This window comes from Xyrauchen texanus, chromosome 32 (assembly GCF_025860055.1).
Source record: "Xyrauchen texanus isolate HMW12.3.18 chromosome 32, RBS_HiC_50CHRs, whole genome shotgun sequence".
NCBI classification, from domain to species: Eukaryota; Metazoa; Chordata; class Actinopteri; order Cypriniformes; family Catostomidae; genus Xyrauchen; species Xyrauchen texanus.
The window spans coordinates 31,009,758-31,023,963 of NC_068307.1; the positions used below are offsets into that span (position 1 = coordinate 31,009,758).

The following is a 14,206-nucleotide window of genomic DNA, read 5'->3' on the forward strand; positions in this document are numbered from 1 at the left end:
CACACACACACACACACACACACACACACACACACACACACATCTATTGCTTTTCCAATAACCTTTAATGTGTATGGAAGCCCATTTTAGCCACTTGAAAAAAAAAAAAGTGTTTTGGGAAGCTGTAATTATAAGATACGTCCTATTTATCAAATTAATAAGTCAGATGCCAATTTGTAGATTTTAAATCATAATTATGAGATAAGTTACAATAATGAGATACTAATTTGACAGTTTTGACAATAATTATGACTTATCTCATCTTTTTGTTTTATATATATAGTTATGATTTAATATCTCATAATTTTACATTTATCTCATAATTTATCAAGTATGACTTTTTAGCTCATAAATGACTTGGCATCCCATAATTATGACTTTTAATATCATACAAATCTTACTTTGACTTTTTATGCCATAATTACGATTTAGTAGCTCATAATTATAACTTGTTTTATCTCTTAAATGAATTAGTATCTCACAATTAAAATGTTGTCTCAATGTTTTACTTTTGTATATTGTAAATATGACTTTTTATGTCCCAAATATGACTGTGAATCTGACTCTTACCTCATAATTTATTATCATAAATATCTTACAGTTTCATAATAACAGTCTCTAAATAATTCATAATTATGCTTTAGTTTCATATAATTAAATCTGTTAATCTCATAAATGATTTTGTATATCATAATTTTTGCATTTTATGTACTTTACGCATTTATTTACATTATTCTGAGGGGGGTCCGGGTAGCTCAACGAGTATTGACGCTGACTTCCACCCCTGGAGTCGTGAGTCAGGGGCGTGTTGAGTCACTCCAGGCAGGTCTCCTAAGCAACCAAAATGGCCCGGTTGCTAGGGAGGGTAGAGTCACATGGGTTAACCTCCTCGTGGTCGCTATAATGTGGTTCTCGCTCTCGGTGGGGCGTGTGGTGAGTTGTGTGTGGATGGCGCGGAGAATAGCATGAAGCCTCCACAGGAGCCATGTCTCCGTGGTAACGCGCTCAACAAGTCACGTGATAAGATGCGCGGATTGACGGTCTCAGATTCGTCCTCCGCCACCCGGATTGAGGCGAGTCAATACACCACCACGAGGATGTAGAGCACATTGGGAATTGTGAGAAAAAAGAAAATCAGAAAAATATAATAGAAACAAATTGTCATAATTTTATTTTATAATTAACTTTTTATTTTTTAAATATTCTTTTTTTTTATTTGTATCTCAATTTTGACTTTTTCCAAGCATATTATGCTTTTTTTTATCTGGTAAATATGACTCACCAAACCACCATTTTTTTCTTTCTATGTGGCGGAAATGTACTTTCATATTTTCATAAGCTTCACACACTTTATCACATCAAATCAGTTGTTTTTAAGTGAACATAAAATGGCGTTTGCAATCCATTTAACTTCTATAATGTGACCTATAATGAAAATGTATTTAAACATCGGGATTTACAGGTTCATGCACACCAATCAGGGTTTGACTCTGCATTTTGACACGCCCCAAATATTGGTAACAATATAAGGTTTGCAAAAATGGCAAAGCTTTTATTTTGTATCTTTTGAGGGTGTAAATAGTTTTTGCAATATTGCAACATGTGGTTTTCAAAGGCAAAAACCAAACCAAGATGTAATCATTTTTCATGAGAAATAGCTGCTACTAGATAGGATCTACTCCTGTCCCATGTGCATGTATTTAAAGAAACTCACAGTTAATGCAGATGATTTTGATCATGGTGATCACGAAGAAGTGCAACGGTTCCAGATCTACTTTCACCAGGATGGCAGTCAACAAGAATAGCAACATAATCGCCGTCAAACTTCCTGCAATTCTGATCTTCTGAGGAATTCTGGAATGCAAGAGAGCCACAGTTACCTCTGCCCCATCCACTAGCCAATAACTAGAGCTTGAGTTTTGCCCCTTGAGGATTCGGTCGTTTGGGTCACACCTTTGGTGAAGAACTGAGTTGAGGCAGGTGAACGCCAGCAGAGGAATCATAGCACACAACGTCATCACATTATTGAATTTCGCTTGCAAAACACTCCGCGTGTCTACTTCAGTCTGATTGGCCGAGAAGTTTCTGGCATTCAAAGGCTGAGGGTCTGCGAGACGACTCGTGAAATACTGCAAGGAAGAAAAGAAAACCATCATCTCTGGTCTTCAGGGCAAAAACAAAGCCAAGATGTGCAAGTGTCACACGTGATGCAGTATATGAGCACATGTGTTACCATGGTAGCAGTCATGAAGAAGTTCCATGGCAGCAGAGTGCCTAACCCCAACATGAAGAAAATCAACCACACGCCATTATATCTGTCAAGACCACGAAACCACATGAACAAACACGGTTGGCACACATCTATGTTTTTGGGCGGGACTCTGCAATCTTAAATTAACTTTCATCCTCAATGAAGTTTTTGTTATCTTTGTCTTGTGTCTATCTGAGTCAGTGCAGCTGGAGGAACGGAGCTGGGACCCTTTAACTGATGTTTCACTGTTCAAAACACAAGATATAACTTACTTGTCTTTGGGCACCTGAGGGTCCATTTCTATGGAAGACTCGGAATAATGACCCTGGATTTCTCACGCTCAACTCCCCTAAAACACAAAGACACAAAACGTTTTGTTCAGTTTTGCAAATGTTATTTCTAAGTTGTTATGGATAAAAATATTTTCTAAATGAAAAAAAAAAACAAAAAAACTCCAGCCAAACTTTTCAAAAACCTTTCATTGGTAATCTAAAAATAAATAAAACCCTATTTAAGCTCTTAACCAACCAACATTGTTTTCTTTTAAACTAATGCCATTAATATACACCTATACATTATACAATAGCCTATACATTGTATACATACAAAGACAGCTTTAATAACACATAATGAGAATGTACTTACTGATGCTCGTCTGCAGTGCTTCAACAACATTTACACACAGCATTAAAGTAATTTAATGCCCACTACATCTGCTTTCTGCAGCTGGAGTGCCCTCCCTGCCCAACTTAAAGACTCCTTTATGAGACTCTCTGTGAGTGACCTGCCCCTTTACATATCTGACTCCACCCCCTTATGCATATGTAATGACGTCTGCAGGTTGCTTTGGACCGATAGTATTGCTTATCATGAACAGACCCTTTTTTTGTGCACAAACACACAATTCAGCAAGAAAATAAAACTGAAACATCAAAACTAGGACAACTTGCCACATAAGCCCATCTATCCGGATTTATCTATACATCCACATATAGGCTACTATATATCCGGATTATATATTCAAACTGTATATTATTATTTTCTGTTTGTACCTTCCATTATATCAAATAATGACATAGTAAAATAAAACAAACAATAATATTATACAAATTATTATTTCTATAATATTATATATATATATGTATATGTAAATAATGAAAATAAATATCCATCCATCCATCCATCCATCCATCTTCAACCGCTTATCCGAAGTCGGGTCGCGGGGGCAGCTGCTCCAGCAGGGGGCCCCAAACTTCCCTATCCCGAGCCACATTAACCAGCTCTGACTGGGCGACCCCGAGGCGTTCCCAGGCCAGTGTGGAGATGTAATCTCTCCACCTAGTCCTGGGTCTTCCCCGAGGCCTCCTCCCAGCTGGACGTGCCTGAAACACCTCCCTAGGGAGGCGGCCAGGGGGCATCCTTACCAGATGCCCAAACCACCTCAACTGACTCCTTTCAACGCAAAGGAGCAGCGGCTCTACTCCGAGCTCCTCACGGATGACTGAGCTCCTCACCCTATCTCTAAGGGAGAAGCCCGCCACCCTTCTGAGGAAGCCCATTTCGGCCGCTTGTACTCGCGACCTAGTTCTTTCGGTCATGACCCAACCTTCATGACCATAGGTGAGGGTAGGAACGAAAATTGACCGGTAGATCGAGAGCTTTGCCTTTCGGCTCAGCTCTCTTTTCGTGACAACGGTGCGATAGAGCGAGTGCAATACCGCCCCTGCTGCCCCGATTCTCCGGCCAACCTCCCGCTCCATTGTCCCCTCACTCGTGAACAAGACCCCGAGGTACTTGAACTCCTTCACTTGGGGCAAAACCTCATTCCCTACCCGGAGTACGCACTCCATCGGTTTCCTGCTGAGAACCATGGCCTCAGATTTAGAGGTGCTAATCCTCATCCCAGCTGCTTCACACTCGACTGCCAAGCGATCCAGTGAGAGCTGAAGGTCACGGACCGATGATGACATGAAGACAACATCATCTGCAAAAAGTCCGTGAGATCTTCAACTCACACCTCCGGCGGAGCTTTTCAGGCATCCCTGCGGAGGTTGGGGACATTGAACCGGAGTGGGCAATGTTCAAAGCTTCCATTGCCGAAGCCGCGGTGGAGAGCTGCGGCCTCAAGGTTTTAGGTGCCGCAAGGGGTGGTAACCCTCGAACACCGTGGTGGACACTGGTGGTCAGGGAAGCCGTCCGACTGAAGAAAGAGGCCTTCCGGGATTTGTTGTCCCGGTCTCCGGAGGCAGTTGCAAGGTACCGAAGGGCCCGAAGTGCTGCGGCCTCGGCCGTGAGGGAGGCAAAGCAGTGGGTGTGAGAAAAGTTCGGAGAAGCCATGGAGAAGGACTTTCGGTCCGCACCAAAGTGCTTCTGGAAAACCGTCCGCCACCTTAGGAGGGGGAAACGGTGAACCATTCAAGCTGTATACAGCAAAGATGGGACGCTGTTGACCTCAACCGAGGAGGTTATTGGGCGGTGGAAGGAACACTTTGAAGAACTCCTAAATCCCAACACGCCCTCTATGGTAGAGGCAGAGCCGGAGGATGATGGGGATCAGATTCTATTTCCCTGGGGAGGTCACTGAGGTAGTCAAACAACTCAGCAGTGGCAAAGCCCGGGAATTGATGAGATCCGACCAGAAATGCTGAAAGCTCTGGATGTGGAGGGGGTGTCATGGATGACACGCCTCTTCAACATTAGCGTGGAAATCTGGGACAGTACCTAAGGAGTGGCAGAACGGGGTGGTGGTTCCCTCTTCAAAAGGGGGATCAGAGAGTGTGTGCCAACTACAGGGGTATCACACTTCTCAGCCTCCCTGGTAAAGTTTACTCCAAGGTGCTGGAGAGGAGGGTTCGGCCGATTGTCGAACCTCAGATTGAAGAGGAACAATGCGGTTTTCGGTCCTGGTCGTGGAACGACGGACCAGATCTTTACTCTCGCAAGGATCCTGGAGGGGGCCTGGGAGTATGCCCATCCGGTCTACATGTGTTTTGTGGATCTGGAGAAGGCGTATGACCGGGTCCCCCGGAGAGACTGTGGGAGGTGCTGCGGAGTACGGGGTGGGGGGTCCCTTCTTAGGGCAATCCAATCCCTGTACGTCCAAAGCGAGGGCTGTGTCCGGGTCCTCAGCACAAAGTCGAGTTCATTCCATGTGGGGTTGGTCTCCGCCAAGGCTGCGCTTTGTCACCAATCCTGTTTGTGATATTCATGGACAGGATATCGAGGCGTAGTCGGGGTGGGGAAGGTGTGCTGGTTCGGTGGGCTGGGGATCTCATCGCTGCTTTTTTTTTTTTTTTTTTTGAAAATAAATAATCATATAAAAAAATTCTAAATCTAATTATACACACACACACACACACACACACACACACACAGTATGTTTTCATATTTGTTTTTAATTATTAGATTGAGAATTATTCTGATTTTATATTATTATTTATTTTTATTATTTATATGATATAATTATAAATAATTTTTACAACAATGAAATGGTAAAATAAAACCTAAACAATAATATTATAAAAATAATTATTTCTAATTATATTATACATCTATATATATATATATATATATATATATATATATATATATATATATATATATATATATATATATATATATATATAATGTAAATAATGAAAATAAATAATCATATAAAATAATTCTAAATCTAATTATACACACACACACACACACACACAAACACACACACAGTATGTTTTCATATTTGTTTTTAATTATTATATTCGATTTTATATTATTATTTATTTTTATTATTTATATGATATAATTATAAATTATTTGTACAACAATATTTTTCTATAATGATTCAACAAACAGGAAATAATTCTATAAAATTTAAAGATAAATCTGGATAATATGTAGTAAAAATCCTGAATATATAAATACTCAAATATATTAAAATATATGCTTATTATATTACATGAATTGTATATGAATATATAATTGTAAATCTCAATATATTGTTCTAAATCTGAATATAGACTCACAAATCCTGAATATAGACTCACAAATAATCAACTTTGCCCTTTTTTGACAAATGTCCTTTAGGGGGTCCAAAAGTGTCATTAAAACTCTATTTAAACTGGAAATAAATGGCATGTTTTGTGGGATTTTGATGAATGTAAAACAGAGTTATTAATAAATATTTAAGATTCTGCATTATTTCTACTATAAATCATAAATCAAATGTAAGCAAATGTTGTATGAATAAGCGATTGTAAAATAACAATAACCCAGACACTAAATAGGAAAAACAAATACAGTATATTGTCTGTTAACTCTGAGTCTATTAAAGGTACAGTTCACCCAAAACTGTAAAAGTTGTCATCACTCACCCTCATATTGCTCCAATCCTCAATCGCTAAGATTTTAAATGTCTTTAACTCTCTTGGAAACCAAACCCCATTGAAAACTAAATCTCTTGAGTTGCATTTTAAAAATGCTGAAACACACGCGACTGATCACGAGACACTTCTTAAAAAAACAGGAAGTGGCTCTTTTTCCATTCCAACAAAGTATGTGAAGTCTCTTTAGTGTGAAGTGTGATTATTTCACAGTTTGTTCTACAGCATGACCCAAGGTCTCTGGCACCACAACTGATCTTCTGCTCTCTGCTGTGCCAGGGAGGAACATACCAGAGATAGAGATGCACAGGCTGTGACCCCTCAAACAGGCAAACGTCTTCATGTTGGACATGAGATATGACCTGGAATGCTTTTTGCTGCCAGGTGAAATGCAGATCTCTGATTTGCAACCATCACATCCCACATTTTGGATAAGTTATGTGTGATGGACAGTCCGATTAATGAATGATTTCCCCACAGAAATTCTTACAGATAAGAGTTGACAGAAATACAGCCTGACAAATCCATTCAGTGATAAAAGTGTGCCAGCAAACAGCTCTGCCACACCCTGAATTGGATGGAGACCCATCCTTTTATTTATTAGTTTTTCATATATTTTTGTTAATATCTCTGAGACCAAGTCAAGGTTAGTTTTAAAGAGGACGTCCTGGGCCTTTCTGTGATACCAAACCTTTGGAGATGCATTCAATATGATAATATTAATATGTGATATAATAATGATGTCATTTGAAAGTAATGCAATGCAGTTAATATCATATAACAATATATCAAATATTACTTGTTTTATTATATTTTTGTAATATAAAAAAAAACTAAATCTTGTGAACCGAGCCCTATAATGAGATAATGTAATTTATTCGCACCCCTTGCATTATAAATAGGCCTACTTATTAAATATTCATTAAGCACAATTTAAGCCATGTTGCCTTTATCAACCTGTTCATAATTATTAAAATATTACTTAATAATTTTATAATGATGAATTATACAAATTACTATTGATGATAATTAAAATATTAAGGGCACGCATTTTCATTAAAACATTATTTTATTAAAGAAATTCAACGGGTTCGGTACGGTTCAGCTCAGTCGACAGCATTCATGCCAAAAATTACATTTATAAAAAAAAAAAAGAATGGATGTGACAGTGAAGCACTTATAATCGAAGTGAATGGGGTCAGTCTGTAAACGTTAAAATATTCACTTTTTCAAAAGTATAGCCGCATGACATAAACAATATGTGTGTTATCATGATTTAATCGAATAAAATTGCGAATCTGTGTGAAGTTATATCCAATTTCACAACTCTTTTGCCATGACGACGTAACGGCGTAAACCCTAAAACGCCCGTTGATTTCGCTGACTATCACCCCTGGAGTCGTGAGTTCGGATCCAGGGTGTGCTGAGTGACTCGTCAGGTCTCCTAAGCAAACAAATTGGCCCGGTTGCTAGGGAGGGTAGAGTCACATGGGGTAACCTCCTCGTGGTCCCTATAATGTGGTTCTCGCTCTCAATGGGGCATGTGGTGAGTTGTGTGTGGACCGCGGAGAGTACCATGAGCCTCCACATACTGTGAGTCTCCGCGGTGTCGTGCACAATGTGATAAAATACGCAGATTTATGGTCTCAGAAGCTGGCCCCACCCAGATTGAGGCGAATAATGGCGCCACCACGAGGACCTACTAAGTAGTGTGAATTGGGCATTCCAAATTGGGAGAAAAGGGGTTAAAGGAGACCTATTATGCCCCTTTTTACAAGATGTAATGTAAGTCTCGGGTGTTCCCAGAATGTGTCTGTGAAGTTTCGGCTCAAAATACCCCACGGATCATTTATTACACCATGTTATAAATGTGTATTTATAACATATTATAATAATGGGTGGAATCAAAAACACGCTGATTTTGCTTGTGTCTCTTGAAATGCAAATGAGCTGATGCACTCCGCCCCCTTTCCGGAAGAGGGCTGTGCCTTTACAGCTTGTGCTTCGGTTACTACAGCAACAACAAATCAGAACCAATATGACTGACAGCGTAAATTTTTTCTTTGTTTTTGTTTTTGTTGTTGTTGTTGTGTTTAAAGAAAAGGAGGGACGAGTCCAAATACATTTTTGGTGGTAATCAACATAATGCCATCAACTTGTATTGAACCCAGAAATTCCTTTTAAGCAAATTAATTCATTAAGTATTATCCTTCCGCTTAAAGATGTAATTCCTGACACGTTAAATGAGCTGTGCATTGATACACAACAGCTGTGTTTCACTTCATCACGTGCTAACTGACAAATCAGCATTAAGAACCGCAATTATCAGTTTTATAAAATTATGCTATATATATTAAACTACAAATAGCCTACACCATAACTGGGGAGTAATTAAAAGGGACTACAAATCCCACGAGGATCTGCAATGAACAGAAATGACGCCATACTTTCATCACTCACAGCCTTAAAAGAAAAAAAAAACACATCAGTAATCTGAGCAATATGTCACTTTTGTGTGATGTGTGGAATATGCAACAATATTTATAACAATGATGTACATTTCATCTTTTTATTATTTGTTTATTGCAGGAGTTGGTTCAGTTGTTGGAAACTGTGAAGCACATTGCATTTAGATTATGAATGTATGCTGCCCCCTTGTGGTACATGGGTAGTTTTAAAATAAATGATTGTTTGGCCAGTGCTGTTTAAAAAATTTTTTTTTTTAAATAATATATATATATTAGTTGACAAATATCATGGTCATGAACTTTTTCAACAACAAGATTTTAGAATAAAATGAACATACACCCGGTGCTGTAACTGGTCACCATTTCTTGTACGTTTTTAATAATTTATTCACCTTTTATCTTTATTGCAGTTCACACAGGAAAACAGGAAATCATCTCTATTGAAAATATTAAAGCAGTAAACTTGAAATCAGCATAATACGTTTATGTTTCGGATGAGAACATAACATGAACGATCAGTGTTTGTTGCTTTTCTCATGGAGCAAATACTGAGGGATCATCAGTATAATGAGTGAAATCTTTAGCAGCACAATACTTGTACAAAAAGGTATATATATATATACACACACACACTGGCGGCCAAAAGTATGGATTAATGTACAGATTTTGCTCTTATGGAAAGAAATTGTTACTTTTTTTCACCAAAGTGGAATTCAACTGATCACAATGTATAGTCACATTAACAACATGAATAATTACTATTACAATTTCAGAACTTCTTAAACTACTTCAAAGATTGTCATTAAAAAAAATCCTCCCCGTGCATCAATGATGGCTTTACAGATCCTTGATATTCTAGCGGTCAGTTTGTCCAGATACTCAGATTACCTTTCACCCCACACTTCCTGTAGCACTTGACCTTTCACCCCACACTTCCTGTAGCACTTGACCTTTCACCCCACACTTCCTGTAGCACTTGCCATAGATGTGACTGTCTTGTCGGGCACTTCTCACCCACCTTACAGTCTAGCTGATCCCACAAAAGCTCAATGGGGTTTAGATCCATAACACTCTTTTCCAATTATCTGTTGTCCAATGTCTGTGTTTCTTTGCCCACTCGAACCTTTTCTTTTTGTTTTCCTGTTTCAAAAGTGGCTTTTTTCTTTGCAATTCTTCCCATAAGGCTGCACCCCTGAGTCTTCTCTTTACTGTTGTACATGAAACTGTGTTGAGTGGGTAGAATTCAATGAAGCCGTCAGCGGAGGACATGTGAGGCGTCTATTTCTCAAATTAGAGACTCTGATGTACTTATCCTCTTGTTTAGTTGCACATCTGGTCTTCCACATCTCTTTCTGTCCTTGTTAGAGTCAGTTGTGCTTTGTCTTTGAAGACTGTAGTTACACCTTTATATGACATCTTCAGTTTTTGGCCATTTCAATCATTGTATCGCTTCATTCCTCAAAACAATGATTGACTGATGAGTTTCTAGAGAAAGTTTCTTTTTTGCCATTTTTGACCAAATATTGATCTTAACACATGCCAGTCTATTTCATACTGTGCAACTCAAAAACAACACAAAGACAATGTTATGCTTCATTTAATGAACCAAATATCTTTCAGCTGTGTTTGATATAATGGCGAGTGATTTTCTAGTATCAAATGATCAATTTATCATGATTACTCGAGGATAAGGTGTTGGAGTGATGCTGCTGTCTAGATTTAATCAAAAATTACTTTGTTTAAATAGTGATGGTGCTGATTTATACATCAGTAATGTCCCGAATATACTCTGTGATCAGTTGAATGTCACTTTGGTGAATTAAAATACCAATTTCCTTCTGAAACAACAAAATCTGTCCATTATCCCAAAAAATTTTGGCTGCCAATGTATAATATGCGAATGTGTTTGTTGCTAGCTAGCAACAAGCTGCAAGGTTTAATAGAGTTATATGAGCACATACATTTTAAGTGAGGTTTACTCAAATAATTTTGGTGTTTGCTACACAAACTATTTAAGTAGAGCCTACATTTTAATTTAATATCACAGAAACAAATTTTCATTGTTTGGAACCAACATCCACTATTGAATTAAGTTAATTTAATAAATAAATAAATAATTATAAAAGTGCAAATATTCCATGCATTACATTCTGAGTAGTTTAAGATGAAGCTTTCACACTGCTGTCGCAGCTTGTCATGTCAACTACCCATCTATACAGTGCATCTAATTATTATTGCTGTTTACAGTATTTGACAGTTTTATAATCGTGTTATACATTACAACCAGAGAAGTAATTAAATATAAACGATGGCCTATTAAATTGAGACTTTCCAACATGTTTTGTATCACAGGTGGAGCTTGTACAAATGTAGCACAAACAAAAGAGTGGCTTGTTCTTGTTGTTAATGCAAGTTTACAAAGGAATGTATTATTCTTTCTAGATGAGCCTTGTGTTTAATCCATTAATGGAGACGGATAAACAACTCTGGTACTTTAAATAAGGGTTTCTATGATGATGATGGTCTTAATGATAGTTTGAGTGGGTTAAAGTTATGTCCAATCTTTTGTTTATGTAGCTCTCTTATGCTTAGTCATCAATGACAACATCTGTACAATAACATTCCCATGAACCCCCCACACCCACCATTGGCTTTCCTTTTCCAACTGTGTTGTGTGTAATTATAATTTAATATGTAGGCATGGCAATCAAGAGGCTAAGTAATAATGAAAGGCCATTGTTTCCATTTGACCATTGATATGAATGTTATTGGCAGATTCTTTGTTGTCAAAGTGTTTTCAGGATATAACACGCAGACAGCACAGTCAGAAGTATAGAGTAGTCATGCACAGAAAATGGGTTGAAACTGCAATCTTTTGAAAAGCCTTTCTAAAAAAAAATATTTTACCAGCCAACACAATCAACTGTGTATTGATTCTGCACAAATGCAAAAGCTATCATGACCACAAAAGTTCTGGAATACCAAATCCAAACTTTCATTACCTTCCGTTTTTAAATATGTAAATTACAGCGAAATATTTAAAACCATAAATGTAGTTAATTTAGAACTTGGGATGCACTGATATCATTTTATTATTATTTTTGACTGATAACGGCTTTTAAAAAAAATTACTATAGGCCGATACTGATATTTTGCCACCAGAGGCGTTTCCAGCATTGAAGGACATCCGGGGTTTAGCCCAGACAATTTTATTTTCACGCTAGCAACCACTTCCCTGTAGTCCAAAGCTGGTGAGAGGGTATTCTTTGAGTTTTGCTCTGGCTGGGCCTGTTTCTACAGTTCCTAAATCTTCCACTCTAGTACTATCCTCAACATCCTCTCTCCTCCCTGAATCATCTGTGATGCAAAAGAACAGATACAGCACATAACTTATTGCTAATCAGCTTCAAACAACTAATTCATCAAGTGCTACATATGTCAAATTGCAGACCAATACCATTGAAGAAAATGTATTGGGAAGAGCAGATCAGTGGGATTACCCTAAGATCTATCATGACTCTTGAATTTTCATGTACATTAACATAAAGTCATCACAAAAGAGTTGTATTATAGTGAGTAAAGTGAGGTAAAAAAATATTGAATATAAATAATTTATATTTTTTGACATAAATAGTCAAAATGATGTATAAGATCCTAAGTTAAAGCAATACATGAATGACTTTAGTCTAAGTTCATTGACACACCATGGCATCGAACTGTATATAATTCTCATCATCTCTATGAGAATAATTCATCTGTCAAAATCCTTTCATTAGGATCATTGAGATAAACAATGTTTCACTTTTAACTTTCTCTAAAGTAAAGTGACTTATTAATTGTTACCAGTTTCCATGCCTGATTCTGGCACAGCTGCTGCTCCTCAGTCTGTTGCTCATCTTTGCTACACTCTACAAAACCATTTAATCAAATCAAAGTGTATATTTCCTACAAACTATTATCACAAAACAAGTCACACATACATTTTATGTTAATGCTTATTGGTTATCCTTAGCGAAAAAAACACCTGATAAACAAGAAAAGTACGCCCCGAACGGGGCTCAAACCGCGGTCTCCGGCGTGAAAAACGACTGCGTGAACTCGGAGCTACTAAGCTGCGTCAATCTAAACAAGGAGGTTAGAGGCTACAACTCTTGAGGTTTAGCCTACTGTGGGTGAAAGCCAGCTAGATGATGATCTTAAGACTTTAAGGACAAAAACAAATGTGAATTCTTACCCACTGACTTCTTCCGGAAAAATCCCCAAAGCCTCATTTGCTTAATTTTTGCTGTCTTTCCTGCTAACTGCCGTTAACTCGCCACTAAGTAACGTTAGTTGATGTCAACGACTGTGCAAGCTCCTCCCCTACCTGCTGCATATTCAACAGAGAGGAAGAAACAGAGTCGCCCATAGGCTATCGACAGCAAAGGAACTTATTCTATAGGCTAGATTACGCCTATGTCTATTTTTACAGGCTGTATGCAGTATGTGCAAAGCCAAAGCACAATGAAATAAGGCAACTTATGATTTCGGGGGTTTACATAGGCTATTGTCCGGTTTCATATTTGTCAGTCAACTATTCAAAATACATTCGGGGCTACACTCAAAACATTCGGGGCTGAAGCCCCGGCAAAATCGGCTGCCGCCGCCTCGGTTTGCCACTTACCTTATTTTTACTAATTGTAACATGTTAAATCAATTTCAAGGTTTCTTCCCATTCCAGATAAATATGGATATCATTGTGTGCCAGTTACAAAATTATTTCTGGGGGATTTCAACCAGCAAAGACTGGAATAAATCCAGTAGACGAGGTAAGATGAGGCAATATATTCAATTGTTTGACAAAATTTGTGTTTTCTGGATATTCACTGGATAACCAGTGAGGTCCCCACAGGACTCAAGGGTAGACATCAAATGTACAATACTACGCCCTGGGTCAGCTACAGGGAGATCTTCTGTTCCTCCCCTTGAATTTTTATACTGTTCATTTCTATGTTTTCCCTAATCGTTTGGTCAAGCAGCTATATAAATAGCGCAAATTTGAATGGGGATAGTGGACAGCCCTGTCTGCTACCTCTTTCTTACTAAATATTCCTGGACAAATAACAGTTTATTTTAAGTCT

The 14,206-nt window shown here is 38.1% G+C and overlaps 2 protein-coding genes across 5 annotated transcripts in view; both read right to left on the reverse strand.

Annotated features, from left to right (window-relative positions):
- LOC127625863 (tudor domain-containing protein 3-like) overlaps positions 1–14,206 on the reverse strand; it is a 636,076-nt gene that overhangs the window by 132,947 nt on the left and 488,923 nt on the right. The gene's annotated exons all lie outside the window — the stretch shown is intronic.
- Positions 1–14,206, reverse strand: part of LOC127625865 (equilibrative nucleoside transporter 1-like) — a 33,773-nt gene that overhangs the window by 9,995 nt on the left and 9,572 nt on the right. For 3 of the 4 annotated variants that reach the window (XM_052101284.1, XM_052101286.1, XM_052101287.1), the window contains 4 exons: positions 2,524–2,600; positions 2,234–2,315; positions 1,954–2,129; positions 1,715–1,854 (listed from right to left, as the gene is read on the reverse strand). In XM_052101284.1, the coding sequence (XP_051957244.1) occupies positions 1,715–1,854; positions 1,954–2,129; positions 2,234–2,315; positions 2,524–2,549 (424 nt within the window). In that variant the 5' untranslated portion in view covers positions 2,550–2,600. Of the gene's footprint in view, positions 1–1,714; positions 1,855–1,953; positions 2,130–2,233; positions 2,316–2,523; positions 2,601–6,609; positions 6,718–14,206 lie in introns of those variants that run through there. The other variant, XM_052101283.1, reaches the window with a different exon arrangement.